This window comes from Mustela nigripes, chromosome 9 (assembly GCF_022355385.1).
Source record: "Mustela nigripes isolate SB6536 chromosome 9, MUSNIG.SB6536, whole genome shotgun sequence".
Taxonomy (NCBI): Eukaryota; Metazoa; Chordata; class Mammalia; order Carnivora; family Mustelidae; genus Mustela; species Mustela nigripes.
In genome coordinates this window covers 66,835,242-66,858,204 of record NC_081565.1, presented here as the reverse complement: position 1 = coordinate 66,858,204, position 22,963 = coordinate 66,835,242, and the positions used below count along the sequence as shown (strand labels likewise).

The 22,963-nt window shown below is 36.8% G+C and overlaps 1 protein-coding gene across 4 annotated transcripts in view; it reads right to left on the bottom strand.

Moving 5' to 3' along the window:
* Positions 1 to 490: 490 nt before the first annotated feature.
* AGTPBP1 (ATP/GTP binding carboxypeptidase 1) overlaps positions 491 to 22,963 on the bottom strand; it is a 158,874-nt gene continuing 136,401 nt past the window's right edge. For 3 of the 4 annotated variants that reach the window (XM_059411753.1, XM_059411756.1, XM_059411755.1), the window contains 3 exons: positions 22,750 to 22,926; positions 18,636 to 18,796; positions 491 to 1,243 (listed from right to left, as the gene is read on the bottom strand). In XM_059411753.1, coding sequence (XP_059267736.1) covers positions 1,066 to 1,243; positions 18,636 to 18,796; positions 22,750 to 22,926 — 516 coding nt within the window. In that variant the 3' untranslated portion in view covers positions 491 to 1,065. Of the gene's footprint in view, positions 1,244 to 4,708; positions 7,004 to 18,635; positions 18,797 to 22,749; positions 22,927 to 22,963 lie in introns of those variants that run through there. The other variant, XM_059411754.1, reaches the window with a different exon arrangement.

Below are 22,963 nucleotides of genomic sequence, written 5' to 3'. Positions count from 1 at the left end.
AACAGAACCTTAGTTCTTAGGGCATTTATCCAAAGTCGCTGAACTAGTTTTATTCTACTTGAAGACAAAGTCATTTCCGCAGCAGGGCAGCTTCAACCAGAAAGATGTCACTACAAAAAATGGCTTACGGTCACTGCAGTCATCTAGACTCAGACGCCAGGGTCAGCATCACACAACTCAGGAAATGCTAAATACGCTTAATATACAGATACACATTTAACACTGTATCGTATCCTCACTGCATGTTTCAAGCTGAACAAACTATTGTGATACACACTCTATTTTCTTTTAGAGAAAAGAGCCGTTCAAATATATTGTTTACAACACTCAGAGGTACACCTATACCCTAAAGAGTCTAACACTAGTAAATTCAGCATTTTTTTTAAACAAATTTTTATCAATGTGTTCAGATGTTGGATTTCTAGAATATCTTCACAAAGATTCTATAAACCAAATAATCTGAGCTGGTTAAAAAGGATGACGAAATGAATTCAACATTTAATATAGCTTTTATTTGTTTTAATTTGGTAAGTGGAGAATGTAACGCTTTCAAGGCAAACTCTGGGTTATTTCAGTCACAAGTCCACAGTTAACATGATTCTGAAGCACAGTCTTATCTTCAGTATCTACTCACCCTACACAGTCACAGCTAGAGAAATCCATGTACATATATATTTGTTTTCAACAACTCGGGATTTTCAACAACTCGGGATTCAGATTTTATAGTCTCACACACTTCAAAATGTATCCATCTGATGCAGGATATAACCATAAGAAGATAAAAATTCATGCAATGATACTCAGCTTTTGTTTTGTTTTGTTTTAAAAATTAAATCCAGTATTTGATCATTCAATGCCATATCAAGTGCACTGAATATCTAAAATAAAACAAGTGCCAATTTTATCATGAATTAATAACATATTTATTGTCTTGAAACCAAACAGGCCCAAGTTACTTTTTTCTTTCTTGAGTCAGCTATTAACTCATTTCTCTCAAACTTCCTGTGTAAGAAAAAAACAAGCTAGTTCCTTTCTGTTTTGCACTTTCAAGAGATGGTAGAAGGTTTAAGGTAGGTATGTTCTTGATAATTCAGAGTCAGAAAGTACTTCCTCCTGAGCAGAAGGTTCATAATCCCCTGCGTTTTCCGCCAATTCAGTATCTAAGTCGTCATTACTTTCTGCACTGTAATCCACTTCTTCAAGGAATCGAGGCTCATCTTCATCCAACACGTAAGTGGTAGGGCTGTGGCCAGAGCACATAGAGCACACGAGACTTCATTAGATCCTAAGGTTCTAATACAAGGTTATTTGACCACACAGGGTTAAATCTGATTTCAAAATAATACAAGTAGTTTGCGTTAGCTTTAAAAGTGTTATCCAAATGAAAAAGTTAAAGAGATTTATAATAGTTGAGACTATAAATGGTGACATGTTAAGTATTAATTGTACAACAAGGTTGTTGACATATACTCTACAATTAGACAGCTATAAAAAACAAGAGACTCCCCTATTTGGTTGCTTTTTTGTAGGACTTTGTATCAATTTGCAGGGCTAAACAGACCATTTCAGTAAGCCTTACTTTATTTATTTTATTAATTCATCCTTTATAAGAAAGTGCGGTATTTAAACACTAAAACCACTTATTCTAAGTCTATACAATGATTACTTGCCATAAAACAGCCCTTACGTGCTTCCTCCCAGTTTCCATTGGTCAAGAATAAAAATGAAAAACAAGTGAATGCTCCACACCCAGATTAATTACTTGCCCTTGGGACACAGAATAAGATATTTGCTTAAAAGCACTAAGTGCTTCTGAATATTTCATTAGGTAGGTTGGGATAAAGACAGCCTTTCCATCTTGATTTCTCCCCATCTGGGAGATTTTACACACACACACGTGCTTGCGTGCACACACACGGCGTTATCAAAGAAACACTACACAAACATTTCAATGTCCCCATTTTGTGACCAAAACCATCTTAATTTCACACAGATATATGTTTGATATCCCACCTGCTTCCAAAAAGGATTTCCCATCATGGATGCAATTAAAAGCTATAAAATCAGACAATAAAAAGGGAACAATAATCTGTTAAAATGAGCAGAGAAGCAAATGTCATTAGGCATCTAGAATGAAAGAAGTCCTGCACTGAATATGAAATTCAGTTCAGATTATCTCCAAGTCTAGGCAGGAAAGACAAGTTATTGGATTATACTGTTCTTGTTTTCTAAAAAGAGAAAGCAAAATTCATCCACTGAGATTATCTTTTTTCCCTAGAATTTTTTTAATCTTGCTCATTAAAAATATATTGCAAAACCCCCTTTGTCTTATGTAGCAAACTTCTTTAAAAGTTCAGAGCTTGCTCTGTGATGGAGTAGCCCTGATAAGCCAGCTGAGTGGCTTAAAGGACTCCGTGAGACTTTACGACTTACCTAACACTCACAAGTTTCATAGCTTTCAGGTATGCAACTGAAATATTTATGATGAATCTACTAGGTCTTTGGGGGAAAAAATGAGATTAGAAGGAAAAAATCATTTTTGTCTTCTAAAATGACCATTTTTTTTTTAAAACAGTAATTCACTCCTTCTTGAGTCTGGTGTTTCAAATTCTCAGGGTGTCCCAGGACTATTAGAACAGACTCTCAGGACAGATGGAGGCTTCTGCTAGAGCAAAAGAGGGGGAAGGACAGAAATGAGGGGGGAAACTTGCTTACTTTCTTCCTGGAGACTGTCCTAATAAGAAGAAATGATAGTGGAGATGCAAGGGAGGGGGTAGATTTCCTCAAAAGCCATGCACTCCACTGGTACAGGGGCTGGGGAAACCAAGCAGGACTGGAGAGGCTCACTCCACAGCAAGGAGGCACTGGGACCAGAGCAGCGCAGTTACCTGCAGCTTCATGGGGTCTCCTGACAGGTAGGTAGAGCACAGAATCCATGTGGTGGGTGGGTAGGTGGGGGGGCAAACATCGTTCAGGAGATCTGCAGACAGTAGAATTCCACCCCCCATACCACCACCAAAGAAAACAGACTGGCACAAAGTAAACTGGTTACCGGAACCTCAGCCACTACACCGAGGTCAGGGCGAGGACCTAGTTCTACATGGGAAGCTGACTACTAGAGCATTAATCAACATGACCTAAGAGAAAGGGTTTAAAGAAAAAACCTAGTTTACAGGCTAGAAAACAGTCTTATAAGTTAAGGAAACAGAAGAAATATGGTTCAGAAGCAATAAAAATGCCCAGGATCAAGCCAAAAAAGTTCCTAGCCATCAAGGAGACTTGGAACAGTGCTAGGATCAGACACTTAATAAGCACTTTTGTTAAGTCTAAGAAGCACAAGAAACCCCATAATAACGAATGCTCAGAAAATACTTTGAGCCTGTCAATTCCTGATCTTGGCTCCTTCATATGCTGCGACATAAACTCCATCCACGTCGTGGCATCAACCCTCGTGATACCTAGCAATGGACCAGTTTCACACTCTGAGTCCATTCTCGGAACCCACACTGACCCTGCTATTTGATGCCTGTTTCTGCAGGTCCTACCGGACATGTTCCTAGCCTCAGCTTCATGAAAGTGTACCGTCTGTCTGAAATGCAGTGAGTCCATCTAGCAATGGCAAAGCAGCCCTCAGTGCTAACCTGCGCACCTGTGGCAGCAGGGAGAGTGCTGGCTAGGCCTAGGGTCAGAGCTGCAGGAATCCTGAGACAGCAGGAACAGAGGAATTCAATCCCCATCACTCCCCTGAAAGCAGCCTTCTGGCCAGTGTTCCAGTTGCCACTCTCCAGTCCATTGTTTCTTGCCCTTAACTGGTAGAAATTCCAGCACTCCTCCCTTCTGGTGTGCCGCATTCCCCTCTGTCCCTGCTCACTGCTGATCAAGTGCTCTCTATCCTCCCTCCTATGCCTCAAAAACAAGCACTTATAAAAATGCTCTCCTGGCGCGCTCTCTTTGAGTAAACTCCCATATTTTAAGTTGCATTCTGGTACTTCCAAATTCCAAATTTCAAGCCCTGACTTCACCCCTGAACTTGCACTCTGCACACAAGCACTTGTGAACAGGTTTGCGCGGCTATCTCACATATACCCCCACTGTATGTTTGCAAGGGAACTCATCAGACTCCCCCCTGCAAGCCTGCTTCCGCTTGCCCTCGTCCCAACATCATCCACTCAGTGAGTCATAAAACTACAATTCTCAGCAAGCAAGTCCTGCCAGCCAAGCTCTGAGCTACTTCTTGCCTCACATTTTACATCACAGACCTTCACTGATGTTGCTTCCTCTCCTCTGGACATGCTTCCCACCTTTTATCTCCCACCGACTCGTATTTCCTTCAAACTATAGCTCAGGCTCATCTGCAAATGTTCTTCCTTTATGAAAGCCCATCTCAGGCTAAGCGCCCTTTCTCTGCATTCCGTTTGTACCCCGCACATTCTGTCTGGTCCCTTCTCCCATGCAGGTGAAGCCACCTATTTGTGGGTCCATCTTCTCATAAGCATGTTAAGGTCAGGAGCTGTGACTTACCCACATTAGTAACTCCTTTCAGCTCCTAAGAGTACTCGACACATTGCAGGCGCAAAAAAAAATATTTGCCGAACTCCTTACGAGAAGCCTCAGGGCCCACAAGATCACTGCTTTTTATATTACCCCATCCCACTTATTATACTTTGTGTTATAAAACAAAAAAACGTAAGGCACAAGACCACAGCAATTCAGCTTTGCTTTTATTAGTAATTCCAACATGTTTTGAACAATGTACAACTTAGGAAGAGCCTTCATATACATTATATCTCACAATAACCTGCAGGGAAAAGAAAGACCTTAAGATAATCTGCCCTAGAGTTATAAAATAATCCCTTGATATCAGTAGAAAGGAATTCAATCACAAAATTCTGATCACAAAAAGAAACTCTAATCAGCACTCAATTATTTCCTATCACTATTACCTTTTTCCCATCACAACTTCTTTGTCCCTCTACTTTTCTTCATGTAAGCTTACTCCTGTTTCCCTGTTCTGCTTCATTCTCCAACAGCTGGCCTCTGTATCGTTGCCCTAACATCCTTCTTTTCTGGATTTTAATCAATAAGAAACATTTCATTCTAAAAGAGAATAGCATTTTAGTCCAAAACCAAATCCTTCTCATGGTGCTTCAGGAAAAAAAAAAATCAAAACCTTCACCCAAATGGCTTTCTCACAGGATGAATTTGTTGAAATTCCCTGCTGTATGGTGTCACTACGATGTAGAAAAGGTTTAAAATTCCAACTAATTTCCAAAGATGAAAAATTGTGCTTCATTCAGATTCTGAAAGTATTCTGCCTATCACTATATTAACTAGTAAGCATATGCAATATTGAATCTAATAAATTCACCAAATCCCCTGATGTATGGCCAGCTACTTGCAGGAGAGCTGACTGGACATCTGAGATACCTGGAAGCAGATCTTCAGCTCTGTTACCTATATACAAAAGCATGAAAGAAGCAAAACACTGGACCTGGAGTCAGAAATTCTGGGCCTGTGCCTCTCTTCTCCCACTAGCCAGCTGCATGACCCTGAACAAGTCACATACTCTCTCCAAGCACTGGCTTTTCTCCAGAATAAAAGCAGAGATAACTGTCAGCCCCACTACCTCACAAGTTGTTTGACTCCAATTAGGTAGTAAGTATGAAAGCATCTGTAAATTCTTAAACTGTACAAATATAAAATGCTATTATAAAATTAATAAAACCTACCTTGTTACAGAAAAAAGCTAATCAGTTCCTAAAGGGCCCAGGTAATGGGCTGGCACCACACCAAAAGGACTAAAAATACTGCCTTACTTTTGTAACTTCGAATCCTCCCTTAACCTCCTACTCTTCTACAATTTTGAAACTAACCTACCTGTTTTCAGACAGCACAATAAAGATATCCTAGGGGAGAAATTCTGAAACTGATACACAAACAGAAATATACTCCATTGCCCAAATTAGCAGCAATTTGTGACTTGCTGATTATGTCTTTCCTGTATCGAATTATCAGGTCTCATGTGAAAGTAAAGGCTCTATCTGCCTAAATATCAGAGAATGTTTTATTTCTATAATTTGATTCCCAGCTCATAAGAGATGTTTTATCTACTAAATATCAAAGCAAACAAAATTATCCATAGAAAATACAAGTTAACAATTTTGTCAGTCTTAAATGTCCACAGTGTATATACACAAGTATTTGCACATTCCTACACAGGTATATATACTCAACACACAATTAGAGTACAGAATTTCTAACAGGATCATCTATGGTGGAGGGGAAGGAAAGAAAGTTGTTAATTTACTGATATTTCTTGGACCACAAATATAACCAAGCTGCCTTCAAAAAACAGTCACTAAACTCCAACTGACTTTATATTACTATTGATCTAAAAACATTCCTTATACAAAGCGAAAAGGTTAAATAGTTGTTTTCTCAATAATACAGGACACCCTCAAAAGCTGAAACCATTCCCTTTTAGTAATTTTGCTTAGTCACTTGGAAGATACAAGATACAATGAAAGCACAGGGGAATTCTGGAGTCCAATCAATCTGGGCACAATTCCTGGTTTCGTTGAGAATTACCAGACAGATGACCGTGGGTCAATTCATCTCTGAGCCTCAGTTTACACATATGAAAAGGGGTAACAATACCATCTGTCTCTGATGGCTCTCAATAGAACAGAAAAATCTCGGAGATAATAATCAAACTTAACAGAAATTCAAAATGGGCATGCGTGTTTGGGTCCCAAGGCCATCCCTGGTCTAGTGATGCGCTAGCCAGACGTACAGGATTCCGCACACAGCTGCATTAACAGCTGTGACGGATATTACAGTGAAAGGATACAAAGCAAAATCAAGAGAAAAGGTGCATGGGGCAAAGTCCAGAAGAACCCAAGGCAAGGCAAGGGCAGCTGCTAAGAGGCAGAGAAGTCATCAGAGCTTTCAGCAATTTCAAAGGATTGGAGGCAAAAATTGGAGTTCAGAGCTGCCACGTTTCCTGAAAAAAGGGAGTTGCAGAGATATGACCCCAACAGTTCTCCCCTGGAGGCGTGTGACAAATTCATAAAATACACAGTGCAAGAGGCTGAAAAGCAAAGCAGAAAGCAGCAAAACAAACAAACCAGAAAATAAACAAGGGAATCTGGGGCAGTATTGTGGTACTGAGGAAAGGCGAAGCCCTAGGCTTTCCACAGTGACCTCTGAAGGGCAACTACTTAGAGGGGGACACGTGAACCATGGCTAGACAAGTTTGACAAGTTTTGCAAACCCACCTCCAGTTAGCTCCGTCCCTTGCCAGACTGGGACCACCTGCCTACTCCATAGCCTGCCAGAGGACAGAATGAATCGTCTTGGAAACAATATGTATTCTTCCTTATTCTGATATACCATTTTCTTACTTTGACGTCTCAAACAGGCACTAAGAGGAATAACTTCATTCTTCCAAGAGGCTACTGAGAATATAGCTTATAAATATTAATAAGTACCTAAAATCATCAAATTCTTTACACTGCTGTCTTAGAGATTAACAATTACTAACTTCATACTTATCTGGATCTCAATGGTAAGGATCATTTCTTTTTCTTATGATAAGCCTCAAAGCTTTCATTATAATCAAATCTGGCCTGGGGTCCTGAAGTATTCACATTAAGTTCCCAACTTATTTTCCCAGATGATTTTAATATCCTCTGTATTTGTAGGTACAAGAGCATTTCATTGACTTTGCACAAAAACACAAATGGTTCACTTTTAGTTATGAGCAACTATGATTTCCAGTGGACAGAAGAGATAATATGATCTTCAATTACATGGCATGATTTATCTCCCTAGAAAAATTCTAATCTAATTATAGCTGTAAGAATTTTCTACACAGTTACAATAAATGACACTCACAAATGAACACCAGACTCAAGCATGTGCCTCACAGCCATTAAAAAGGATTTTTTAAGGAGCAGCTTGATTAAACGGTAAACTATACATTTAAAATAAAGCACATTAATAACAGTAAGTTTGACTGCATTGCTGTAAATACTGCCATTAACATGTGGCCACAAACGGTCTATACTGACAGACTCTGTCCCTGACCAAACTTGAATTAGGTTCTTCTGAGTCCTCTTACAGACTAGGCCCTGACCTTGGGCTCTGTCCTCAGGGGCTCCCCTGCTTAGTCTAGCTGTGGTAAGAATCTTGCTGAGTCAGTTTTATCAAAATCCCTCACTCTCTGTATCTCATCAGTCTGGCCTGCTTTAGCAAAAACTCCATCAAGTAGGTTTAGCCAGAATCTCCCTTATATGTGAGTTCCTCTCAGTAATTTTCCATCCACCAAGCCCCCTCCCTACTCCCTGGCTGTAAATCTCCACCTTGCCTCACTGCCTTCACCCCTAGTAGCAGTCCTCCTGAACAGTCTGCCTTCGTAGTCTGTAACAGTGTCACAAATAAATTTCTCTTTAATAATATTAATTTAATTTTCTCAGAAGAAAAAGTTCTTACATATTTACAATAAACACTAGCTTCACATGAAAAAAGTACAGAAAATACAGAGGCTAATATTTCATTCTAGTGTTAACAGTCTGTAGCAATGAGAATCTTTGTACTACCTTACCAGTAACTTCCAGTCAGTCTCTGTGATAATGCTAGCAACAGAGGCAGAGCCTTTAACCAAGAAACATGATGATGTTAACTCATTCACAGGCCTGTACTCATTCTCTATACCTGATGAGAAAAGTACTCTATCTTTATCAAAATGCATCAAATTAGATTTTTAAAAAAGTATTAACAAAAAAACAGAACAAATGCTAAGCATATTTTAAAGATTTTCTCCAGCTTAAGTCCTATTTATTTTATTAGTTGCATTAAGAACAATTTCTCACCAAATTTTCTAATGTCCATGCTGTATGCACAAATACAAATTAAGTGCCAACACATGCTACACCACAGATGAACCTTGTAAACAAGCTAAATGAGTGAAACCAGACATAAAAGACCATAAACCATATGATTCCATTTATCTGAAATATCCAGAACAGGTAAATCCAGAGACAAAAAGCAGATGAGTGGTTGTCAGGGTCTGGATATGACTGTTTAACGGGTATGAGGGTTTTCTTTGGGGGTGCTATGAGAAGTTTTGGAACTAGACAGAGGTGGCTGGTAGTTACACAATATTGTGAACATATTAAACACCATTTAATTGTTCACTTTAAAATGACTGATTTTATGCTTATGAACTTCATCTCAATAAAAAAAAGAAAGAAAACAGGTCAAAACACTAATTAGAAGACAGTCATTAGGCTTCATTTAAACACAGGCATATGTTTTTATTATGATAAGACACTGTATAGAGTTCGGCATTTTTCAACTTTGCTTTCCTATAATGTTTTAAATATATTCAAACTTCAAGTACTTCTACTGTATACATGATATCCTGAATGTAGTCCCCACTAACCATATCCTGATGTGCAGCACTGTTAAATGTTTTATTAATTCTCAAATACTTTAAATGAGACTCGCTGAGAGGACTCTTTAATAGCTCAGGTGACAGGTAAAATAAAACACTTCCGCTAAGTACAAAAATACTACCTAGTTGTAAGTTTTAAATGAGCTCTACCAATATTCCCAGCTTTGACCTAAAATAAACACACGCCCCTAGGAAAGATACAATGCAGACTTAGTGTTACAGCCGATGAAATTTTTATTATACAACAGATACAATTAAGTAAAGTTAAAATGATTTGTGTATGGTAATTTTCAATGAATGCTCTGGGAATATAAAACGTGATTAATTTTCAACCACAGGCTTTGCTGAAAAAGAAGTTCTATAACTTCTGGTAAATACAGTGAATCTCAAGAGCAACAAAGATGATTGTAAAAGAGTAACTTTTTAAAAGGATAATCCACAGGAAAAAGAAAACTGAAGAGGAAATAATAGCAGAGAAGAGACATCAACAAATGTTAGAAGATGAAAGCAGATGGATGAAAAATGAATGGGGTCTGAGTACCAACCTCTACTTTGCTCAAGTACTTACAACAGGGGAAGCCATGGGGAAAACGCTGATTTGCATTACAAAGTCAAAGGAAAGCTAAAATAATCTGGGCAATAACCTGGTTATCAGGGTGCAATTGAAAAGAGAATAATTGATTAAAAGATTTTATAAAGAGCAGTTAGACTTTCAGATCATCTTCCTCAGGTTATTCCCTAGTTTAGAAAGTGGGAAAGATGACTTTCTAAAAACTTTTATCAGAGAGGCTATTCAGTTAGGGCCAAAAGACAGAAATGAAGGTCAGGAGAGTAAGTGAAAGTCTGCTCAAAGGTAAGTCCAACTGGGCCTCCAGAATGACAGCTACTGGACCTTATGCCCCACAGCAACATTTTCTCAAAAATTTTTTAAATCACCTCCCAGTGCCCTGCAGGTATTTTTTCCCCTTAATCCCCCTAATTAAGTATAATTAATAATTAGAAAGCTAAAAGATTAGACCCAGCTAAAGAAAGGATAGGTGAGTTAAAAGTTGGTTAGAAAAAGCACCTAACTCCGACAGTCAACAGGACTTGTGTTCACAGGATGCACAAGACTATAATAAACAAAGAACCAAGTCTTAACTGGAATGCACAAGCACGCATGTGTGTGTGTGTGTGTGTGTGTGTGTGTGTGTTCAGCACAAAGGAAGCAGGCAAAACCGCCTGTCTCCCAGTCTTTCCCTTAAAAAGTTTCATTGGCATATTTTAGAAGCTGCAGCCTGAGGGCCAGACTTCTAATTTAGCAGGGATTGTGGACTGCCATCCTCTTCAGAGACTGGGGAAGTCAGCAGATACATATCCTGCCTTCTTCCGGCAGGGTGCTCCAGTAACCAAAGTACGTTACATCTGACGCCTCAGCTATTGTGGCTGCCACTGAGGAGACAGATCTACAGACAGCCTGGTTCTAGAAGCCAGCAGGGCTTGCATCCATGAATCCCATGTACCCTATCGAACAAACAGTTCTTAGGCACAGAGGCACGTCCTAATAGCCATATAGTCAGGCTACCACAAAGGGAAGAGGCAAAAATACCCATCTCCCAGTTTTTCCCCGGAAGGGCTTAACTACAGACTTTTCTAGCTGCTGCTAAAAGGTCCAGCTTCTAATCATCCTGCATCTAAGCGCGATTATGATCCTCCTTTTTGGGATACTACTATGACCTGGGACCCTCAACCACTGGCACTAAAGACGAAGAAAGAGGTCTGGGCAATCACAAAAGCCTGAGACACAACTAGAAGCTCAAGTCAGAATAATGAATGAAGTTTATCTCCTACACAAGAACATTCTGCCACAAATTGGGAGAGATGGCTATTTCATCTAATGTGCAGAAACCAAAACAGAGAGTCATGGAAAATGAAGAAACAGAGAAATCTATTTCAAACAAAAGACCAAGATAAATACCCAGAAAGAGATCTCAAAGAATGCAGATAAATGATATACCTGATACAGATTTCAAAATAATGGTAATAAAGATTTTCAACAAAGTCAGGAGCAATGCATGAACAAAGTGAGAATTTCAACAGAGAGAAGATATGAAAAAATATTGTGTAGAAATCATAGAACTGAAGAATATAATAACTGAAAAATTCAATAGAGGCTTCAGCAGCAGGCTAGAGCAAATGGAAGAAAGCATCAGTGAACTCCAAAAGGGAAGCAGGATTCATCCAAAGAGGAACAAAAAGAAGAATGAAGAGCGAAAATTACTTAAGGGACTTAAGGGACATCAACGAACAAACCAATATATTCATTACAGAGGTCCCAGAAGAAGAGATAAAGGGACAGAAAGCTTATTCAAAGAAATAATGGCTGAAAATTTCCCTACCCTGGGGAAAGAAAAAGATATCAGACATCCAGATTTACGAAGATCCAAAATGATGAATCCAAAAAGGCCCACACCAAGACACATTATAATTAAAGTGTCAAAGTTAAAGACAAGGAAAATCTTTAAAGTAGCAAGAGAAAAGCAACCTGTTATGTACATGAGAACCCACATAAGATTATTAGCAGATTTTTTTCAGCAGAAATCTTGCTGGCTAGAAGTGAGTGGAAGGATTCCTACAAAGTGCTAAAAGAAACACACTCCCAACCAACCAGGAATACTTTTCCTGGCAAAGCTGTCAATCGGAATTGAAGGAAAAATAAAAAATTTTCCAGACCAAAAAAACTGAAGGAGTTCATCACCATAGGACTGGGCTTAAAAGAAATGTTAAGAGAGTTTTTCAAGCTCAAATGAAAGTATGCTAATAACAGAAAAACAAGTGACAGCATAAAACTCACTGGTAAAGGTGAATATATAGTTGCATTCAAACTGCATGTGAATATATATGAATATATGTATATGAATATATGTATATGATATATAATTACAATTAAATTGTTAAGGTGAATATATAGTTACATTCATACTGTAATTTTTCAATGGTAGTGGGAAAATCATTTATGAATCTAGTATGAAAGTATTAAAAATAACCATAACTACAATAATTTGTTAATGGATATACAATGTAAAAAAGATGCAAACTGTGATGTCAAAAACAAAATGTGGGGAAGGAGGAGTTTTGGTATATATTTGAAGTTAAGTTATTATCAGCTTAAACTAGGCTATCATAAATATGTTTTATGTAACTCTCATGGTAACCACAACACAAAACCTATAGTAGACACACAAAAGATAAAGAAATCAAAGTATACCACTACACCATTCTCTGAAGTCATTAAATTTTTTATAGCCATGTTAAAAAAAAAGTATACCACTACAAAAAATCATCAAGTCACAAAGGAAGCAAGCAAAAAAGGAAGAAAGGAACAAAGAAATTACAAAACAGCCAGAAAACAATGAACAAAATGGCAACAGTATGCCTATACCTATCAATAATTACTTTACATTTAAGTGGACTAAATTCTTCAAGCACAAAATATAGAGTGACTGAATGGATTTAAGAAAAAAAATGTTAACACCCAACTCTATGTTCCCTGTAAGAGATTCACCTCAGCTTTAAGGACACACATAGACCGAAAGCAAAGTGATGGAAAAAGATATTCAATGTAAATAGAAACCAAAAGACAGCAGGAGTCAGCGGCACTCACATCAGGAAGAAAAAAAAAATGAAAAAGAAGGTCATCATATAAAGATAAAAGTGTCAATTAAGAGGATATAATAATTATAAATACCTATGCACTTGACATAAAAGCACATATTAAATAAAGCAAATATAGATAAATCTAAAGAAGGAAATGCACAGCAATACAATACTAGCAGGGGACTTGAAGTACCCACTTCCAACATGGATAGATCATCCAGACAGAAAATCAATAAGAAAACACTAGAATTAAACTACATGTTAGACCACATGGATCTTAACAGACATATACAGAATATTCCAACCAACAACAGCAAAATAATATATTCTTCTCAAACACACATAGAACATTATTCAAGGTAAATCACATGTGAGGACACAATTTGTGAGGACACAAATAAATCTTAAAAAATAAAAGACAACTGAAATCATATCAAGCATTTTTTCTAACCACAACAGTTTAAAACTAGAAATCAATTACAAAAAGAAAAAACTCACAAATATGTGAAGATTAAACATGTTCCTGAACATGAGTCAAGAAAAATCAAAACATTATCTTGAGACAAGTGAAAATAGAAACACAACATACCAAAATTTATGGGATGCAACAAAAACAGTTTTAATAGGGTAATTTAGTGTGATAAACACCTACAGTAAGAAAAAAGGAAGATCTCAAATAATCTAACTTTATGCCTCAAGAAAAAAGGACAAACTAAGCCCAAAGTTAGCTGAGGGAGGAAATAACAAAGGCAGAGCAGACATAAATGCAAGAGAGACTAAAAAGAAAAAAAGAAGATGAATGAAACCAAGAGCTAATGTTCTGAAGAAAAAAAAAATATTGTTAGCTAAACTTTACAAGAAAAAAGAGAATTCAAATAAAATTATACATCAAAGAGGACATACTACAACTGATACCAAAAAATACAAAGGACTGTAAGAGATTACTATGAACAACAATATGCCAACAAATAGAATAACCTAGAAGAAATGGATAAATTCCTAGAAATGTATAATCTACCAAGACTAAATCATGAAAAAATAAATAGAAAATCCTAACCAGACCAATTGTTACTAAGGAGACTAAATCAGTAACCAAAAATCTCCCAACAAAGAATAGTTCATGACCAGAGAGCTTCACTGATGAATTCTACAAAACATTTAAAGAAGAACTAGTATCAATCCGTTCAAGCTCCTCCCAAAATAGAAGAGGGAACACATCCAAACTCATATTACAAGGCCAGCATTACCCTGATACGGTAAGGACCTATTTAGCCAGAGGCTTCCATCAAGGTTAAAACAATAATGTTGTTTAAACTATCCCTACTCCCCTTCCCCCAGGGGACTTTCTTAAAAACAAGTCCTGGAAACCAGCCCAAGGTAACAAAGCTAAAATACAAGGGTGGGTCAGGCCAGGTGGAGACATCTGATCAGTAGGGGGATGCATACTGTCTCCCTAGTTACCAAGGAGTATGAGCCCTGCCCTATGGGCACATTTTGGGTGCCAATTCTGACGAAGGTCATAGGCTGGTTCAAATGTCTACTAGGGTAAATTGTAATTCAGTTGGTCACCTAGCATGACTTTGCAGCTTTTTCTGTGTGTTACAGTTTCATTGGCCACCTATGCGTGGCCAGGCCCAACCGCATGGCCTTTGCCCTTAAAAGCTAGTCTGTGAAACAGAGAAGGGTCACCCTCTCTTGTAAGAGGTGCGTCCCCAAACATTCGGTCTGATTCTTGATGCATGGTACGCAATAAATCTTTACTTGACCTTTGCTTTATATCAGTCTCGCTCCTTTAATCATGGACCCATTTTGAGGGGGGAGGGCATAACAATACTAAAGCCAGACAAGGGCACTCAAAAAAACAAATTAGAGGCCAATATCCCTGATGAACTTAGATGCAAAAATCCTCAATAAAGTATTAGGAAATTCAACTCAACAATACATTCAAAGGATCAAACATATACCATAATCAAGTGGGATTCATCTCTGGGATGCAAGGATGGTTCAACATTTGTAAACCAAACAATGTGATATACCTCATTAACAAAATGAAGAATAAAAATCATGTGATCACCTCAATGGATGCAGAAAAAATATCTCGACAAAATTCAACACCCATTCCTGATAAAAACTGAAAGAGGATGACACACACCTTTACATAGTAAGTTGATATATTATAAGCCCACAGCTAACATCATATCCAGTGATAAAGTGCTACAGCTTTTCCTCTAAGATCAGAAAAAACACAAGAATGCCTATTCTCACCACTATTATTTAACCTAGTACTGGTAATCCTAGGAGCAATTAGGCAAGAAAAAGAGAAACAAAGGACATCAAAATCAGAAAGGAAGAAGTAAAATTTTCTCTTAGTACAAATGAAAGGTTATATACAGATACCCTAAAAACTTCATAAAAAAATGTTAGATATAATGAACAATTTCAGTAATGATGCAGGAAACAAAATACACAAAAAACAGTTGCATTTCTATACACCGACAATGAACCATGAAAGAGAAGTTAAGAAAACAATCCTACTTACTAAGGCAGCAAAAAGAATAAAACAGGACTAAGTTACTCAAGGAGGTAGAAGATATATACTATAAGAAAGCAATAAAAGAAATTGAAGAAGACACAAATAAACAGAAACACAGTCTGTGCTCATGGATTAGAAGAACTAACGTTGTTAAAATGCCCACACTACCAAAAGCAATCTACAGATTCAATGCAATCCCTATCAAAATGTCAATGACATTTTTCAAAGAAACAGTTGAACTACAAAAGACCCTGAATAGCCAAAGCAATCTTGAAAAAGAATGAAGGTGGAGGCATCACACTTCCTGATTTCAAATAATCCTACGATAATGGTGCTGGCATAAAGACTAGACACATAGATCAATGAACAGAATAGAGAGCCCAGAAGCAAACCCCTGCATATACAGCCAATTAATTTTTGACAAAGGAACCAAGAATATGCATTGGGAAAAGACAGCCTCTTCATTAAATGGTGCTGGGAAAACTAGACAAATACAAAAGAATAAACCTAGACCCCTACCTTACGCCATATACAAATATCAACTCAAAACAGATTAATGACTAGAAAGTAAGAAATGAAACCATAAAACTCCTAGAAGAAAACAAAATGGGTAAACTCTTTTGACACTGGGCTTAGCAATAATTTTTTTGACACCAAAAGCAAAGGCAATAGAAGCAAAAATAAAAAAGTAGGTCCACATCAAACTACAAAGCTTTTATACAGCAAAGAAAACCATCAACAAAATAAAAAGACAACCTATGGAATAGGAGAAAATATTTGCAAAGCACACATTCAATAAGGGGTTAATACCAGACATACACAGAATTCACAGCTCAAAAGCAAAAAAAAAACCCAATTTTTTAAAATGGAGAAAAGGACCTAAATACACATTTTTCCAAAGAAGACATATGAATGGCCAACAGATATATGTGCTGGTCACCACACAGACTGGTATAGGCACTATGGAAAACAGTATGGAGGTTCCTCAAGAAATTAAAAGTAGAACTGCCATATCATCCAGCAGCACCACTTCTGGGGACATAGCCAAAGGAAATAAAATCATTAGCTGTCAAAGAAATATCTGCACTCCCATGTTCAAAGCAGTATTATTTGTAACAAAGTATCAAAATAACTTAAGTGTCCATCAATGGATGAATGGATAAAGAAAATGTAATATACAGATATATAATGAAGTATAATTTAGCCTTTAAAAAGAAGGAAATCCTTTCGTTTGCTACATGGATAAAACTGGAGGGCAGTATGCTAAGTGAAATAAATCAAAGACAGACAGTTACTACATGGTGTCACTTACATGTGGAATCAAAACAAAAACAAAAACAAAAAAATGGACCTCAGAGAAACAGAGAGTAGGCAAGTGGCTGCCAGGGGACTGGGGTGTAGGGAAAAAAGGAAAGACTGGTAAAATGGTACAAATTTTCAGCTTTGAGATGAATAAGGTCTGAAGGCGTCACTAAAAAGGAATGGTGACTACAGCTGATAATACTAGACTGTATGACTGAAATTTGAAGAGCAGAACTGAAATGGTCATATTCATTCACACACACACCAAAACATGCACTGATGGATGGGTGTGTTGGGAGCAATCCTTGTACAATGCATACATATATCAAAGCATCACAAAATCTTACAATTCTACAAATCTATATTTGTGAATTATACTTTGATAAACCTAGGAGAATAAAGAACACCTGAAATAACTTGAAGGAAGGCTTCTAAATATTAGTCAGAACAATGGACAATCTTTATAATAAATATGTAATTCCAGTAGAGAACTCAGGTGATTACTGTCTCGATGATCACATTAAAAAGAACAGAGTTCTAACTAATGTTTCACCACACATAAAACTCCTAAACTAATATATATAACAGAGCATAGCAATAAACTGACAAATGACAAGTCAGTATCTAACAAGAAAAATCATGAACATTCCACAAAATGAGAATTTTCTTACCCATATCCATCAAACTATAAAATGCTAAGATCTGGTATTATGATTAAGATTTATAATACTGGGGGCGCCTGGGTGGCTCAGTGGGTTAAGCCTCTGCCTTCGGCTCAGGTCATGGGAACTCAGGGTCCACATCGAGCCCCACATCGGGCTCTCTGCTCAGCAGGGACCCTGCTTCCCCCCTCTCTCTCTGCCTGCCTCTCTGCCTACTTGTGATCTCTGTCAAATAAATAAACAAAATCTTAAAAAAAAAAAAAAAAAAGATTTATAATACTGAATTACATCTGAGGCTGTAACTGATCAAAATTTTATAAATATTTAAGGAGCAAAGGTTTATCTATTGAGAATATTACTTGGTGAACATAAATAAATAAGTTAATTAAATTATTTGGCAGGATATTAAATTAATTAGCTAGTTTTAGTATATGTAAACAGAAAGTTACTGGAAAGCCATTTGATGTGTGTAGATATCAACAAAATAAAATTTCAAGTATGAATCCTGATTCTAAGTCCTCTTAATTTAAATATAACCTAAGTACTCTTTTCCACATTGCTTTTTTGGGGGTTTAAAGGTAAACCACTGGGGCACCTGGGTGGCTCAGTGGGTTAAGCCTCTGCCTTCAGCTCAGGTCATGATCTCAAGGTCCTGAGATGGAACCCCACATAGGGCTCTCTGCTCAGCGGGGGGCCTGCTTCCCCCTCTCTCTCTGCCTGCCTCTCTGCCTACTTGTGATCTCTCTCTCTCTCTCTCTGTCAAATAAATAAATAAAATCTTTTTTTAAAAAAAGGGTAAATCATTAAGATCACTAAAAATAGCATTCAAAACACAAGGATGTTTCATTACAATCTCAATCCAAATAAAAGAATGAAGAATATTATCACAATTTGGAACAAACAAGTATGTAATCTAGACATTTAAACTTAATTATATTAATCCTAAAACTATTCTTGGCTATCAAAATCTCTGTGCCTTTCCTCAATTTAATGAAGTCTAACAGTATACTGCACATAATAACAGAAGGAAACAAGTGTGTCTTACCTAGTTACTTTGCAGTTCGATTCAATCAAGTCATTTTCAAAGTCAAGCAGGCTGGAAGGCAGATTATATTCCAATGGGGACGTCAGTCTTTTCAAACGCAACAGACCAACACAAAATTTTGCTCCCATCTCTTCCAATTCTCGAGTACCAATCTGTAAACCCTAGAAATAAAGCAATTTCATACATAAAATTAGGACATTTTTTTAAATTTAATTTTTTTTCAGTGTTTCAAAATTCATTGTTTATGCACCACATCCAGTGCTCCATGCAATACATGCCCTCCTTAATACCCACCACCAGGCTCATCCCACCCCCAATCCTCCCTCCCAAAACCCTCAGTTTTTTTCTGAGTCCACAGTCTCTCGTGGTTTGTCTCCACCTCTGATTTCCTCCAACTCACTCGCTGTCCTCTGGCTGTCATCATTATAATTACATAGGTGAAATTTATAATTACATTAATAAAATTAAAAGGTGCTTTGTATGGGGCTAAAACTCAATAAGCGCAATGTCTTAACAATGTAAGATCGATCATTTTAGGTCACAAAGGAAACGGTCTCAAAAAACCATTTCTTTTTTTTAAAGATTTATTTATTTATTTATTTGACAGAGAGATCACAAGTAGACAGAGAGGCAGGCAGAGAGAGAGAGAGAGAGAGAAGCAGGCCCCCTGCTGAGCAGAGAGCCCAACGCGGGACTCGATCCCAGGACCCCGAGATCATGACCTGAGCCGAAGGCAGCGGCTTAACCCACTGAGCCACCCAGGCGCCCCTCAAAAAACCATTTATAAATGTTTGTTCTCATTCATGACATGCAAACTATTTTCACTAACACACAGGGGAAAAAAACATTCTGTGGTTATATTACTCTTGGGAGTTCATGTGTGGAATTATATTTTTGCGAGACATTGCTAGTATTTCTTGTAATCCACTACTTTGGATGCCAATGTTGAAATACTGTACTGTCAAAATCAAGGCCCTAATTTGTATATCTGAACATTACCATATATCCTTTTTACTGTATGATAAAAGAAAATGGTAAATAAAAAACAAACAAAAGAAAGGTAACTATGTCAAAAAAAAAAAAAAAAGAAAAAGAAATCAAACAGATCTAGGTCAATGAGGTAGCAGTAAAATAAATTTCTACATTCCATGTCAATTAGGAATGCCCATTTCAAATTTGGTCTACTGCAGCAAAAAGAGAATTTTACTGCAACTCATTATCCTTTTCTAACTGACAGTTCCCCAATAAATAATATAAGGCATATCAAAAGTTTAATGTTATCACATAAAATGATAAAAATGGACTACAAATCAAAACATTGCTTATTGTTTAATTTTCAGATTAAAATTAATCTCTAAAATAAGTGAAATCCTTACACCAACAAAAGTTGCAGTGAAAATGAGAACACACATCATTTAGAGAAAAGGTACTTCAAAATAGTTTTACAACAACCAGACTGAAAGCACAGAGTAACTGAAGAAAATAAATTGTAAAAACTGTTACTTAGCCTACCCTGCACAAAACACATGCCTTTATAATAATGACTGTCTATTTTTTTTAAGATTTATTTTTTATTTTATATTTGAGAGGAAGGGGAAGAAGGGAGGGAGAGAATCTGCAAGCAAATCCCTCACTGAGTGGGGAGCCTGACATGGTGCTTGGTCCCATGACCCATGAGATCATTACCTGAGATGAAACCAAGAGCTTGACATTCAAACGACTGATCCACCCAGCCACGCCAGTTGACTGACAGTTTAGACAGTGTATCCATCTCCAAACAGTCTAACCTAACTTTATTAGAAGATTCATTTGCCTTCCTAATTTAAAAGCTTTAGAAAAGCTATGACTGTTTCTGAAGTAACTCACAGAAAATAAAAATAAGGATCACTTACAGCCTAAAATTCAGTAATATAAGAACATTCTTGAGGTGAAGAGAACGGTTTCTTAAAATATCATTAAACTTGTACAACTTAGTAGCTAACATTAACAAGGCTGAAAAGTATATAGTACATGGGTAGGGGCAGATGGGAATATATGGGAATTACGTACTTTCCACTCAATTCTGCTATGCATCTAAAACAAAACCAAAGTTTATTAACAATAACAAAAAAGTTTATAAAAAGTAAATGTTATGATCACAGTATTGAATTTTAGACACTAAAAAACTGGCTTAGTAAGGACATTTCTCTGCATAAGAGTTTTAAATTTAAAAAAACGTTTTAAATCAACATTAACTCTATTAACTAAATCATATAAAAAAGAAATGAGTATTTACTAGGTACCCATTTTATTTTTTTAAAAGTCTACATTTTTTAAAAAATAATTTTTAGAAAACTGGTCTAACATTTTATGTTTCAAAATATATTTTAGCTATTTTTTAAATGACCAAAAAATTTATCAAAATACAAATAGAATGTCTTATAAAACCCAATGAAAGTCTATCAGTAGAATCCAAATATAGCAAGAAAGCACTACTGCTATATCTTATAGCTGATTTCAAATGGCATGTAACCTCAGTTTCCCTACTTCTCTGCCTACCCCCAGGGGCCAGTTTCAAAAACACTGACACTTTAGGTTGCCTTCTCCTGTCTGACTGCATAAAGGATCTCTTTAAGAAGTAATTTACAGTCTATTTCCATAAATCATACAGCATAAGGGTTTTTTCCTCAGAGACACCTATGGTCTTAAACAAAAGTGATTCTCAAGTTCTGTTCCCATCCTACACACAGAACGTGAGACTCTTGTCAAAGTTGTCCATGACAGCACTGATTAGGAGACAGGGGCTGGAAGCTAGAGGAGTACTCTAGGACATCTTATCTCCTATCACCATCATGTCCTTAGTAGATGAGAAGTCATTGTTTCACAGTATTTGAAGAGAATTCAAAAGACATTTTGTAAGAATAATATACTCTGGTCAACCTAAAATTTAGAGAAGTCACTCAACAGAAAGTACTGAAATTTCATTAACTTCTACTCTACAAGGCCCCTAAAGTTTGAATGTCAGTTGCAATATCTCTACAATTTTCTCCCAGTTTGGTACAGACTGAAAAAGTCATTACTTAGGCTCTCCATTTAAGCTTTCAGTCAACTATAATATGTTGACATTTTTACTACTAACCAATTGGAAAATTTTTAACTCCTTCCAAAGTTACAACCATTTTTATGTGAAGTATATGAAAATCACTCTTAGATTCAGTTTCCTCTTGCCCTATACCAAACCAAACCAAATCAAACAGAATGAGGAATAATTAGCATGATACCTGAAAATCTTTCTGTGGCAAGAAAAATAAGTACTTATAATATTTGTTTGCTGTTGATTATCCAAGGTTCAAACGATTGCCCATTAGGTTCTCAATCTTCCAAATTAAAAATGTCAAAGTCACCTAATATTTTATCAGTCTTTAATTTCAAAAGTAAACTTTAAGCTCCAGTTGTTTCCAATAAAAGACTATGCACCAGGGGTGCCTGGGTGGTGCAGTCAGCTAAGCATCTAACTCTTGGTTTCAACTCAGGTCTTGACTGAGTCCAGTGGTTGGCTCTGCACTCAGTGTGGAATCTGCTTAAGATTCTCTCTCTCCCTCTGCCCCTCCCATTCATGCTCTCTCTCTCTCAAATAAATAAACACATCTTTAAAAAAAATCTACAACACTAGAGAAGAGCAGTCTTAGTAAAGAAAACATTTTAATGAAGGAATATGCACTTAAAAGTCACACATATACATCTAAATATACAAAACTTTATAAATAAATGTATTTCTAAATGCATATAAATATACCTACATCCAACAAATTAAAATGATAGAAAACTTTTATTCATAATGTACTACTTACACTGCTCATAAGTTACCAGTCAATATTTAATATACCACAACATGCCTCCTTAAAAATTATGATGTAGATAGGATCAACCAAGATTTCATAAAGACCAAAAGCAAGCTATTTAAGTACAGAGAAGTAAAAAGGAATTGCATATGATTCCGTTCTATTCTTGCAAATTACATTTAACTCAGTATAACAAATCTGTCATTAATACATACTTGAAAACCAAAAGCATACTATATGAAAAGGAAGTCCTTAAAATAATTTTTACTGCTTGAAGTCCTGAGATGTTTTACCTTATATTTTCCCTGATCACAGCCACACAAAGTACTTTCCATGGTATAGCTTCTTTGTACCCCGATCTCCCTCCAAACTACAACACGTGCTGTAGATTCTTTAGATTTTTCTACTACAAAGCTACAGCTGCTCATGCAAAATGCTGGGGCAATATGGCTCAGTATCTTAGGCAAAGTCTGCAAAGGTAAGAATGACATAAGATTTCATGAAGTT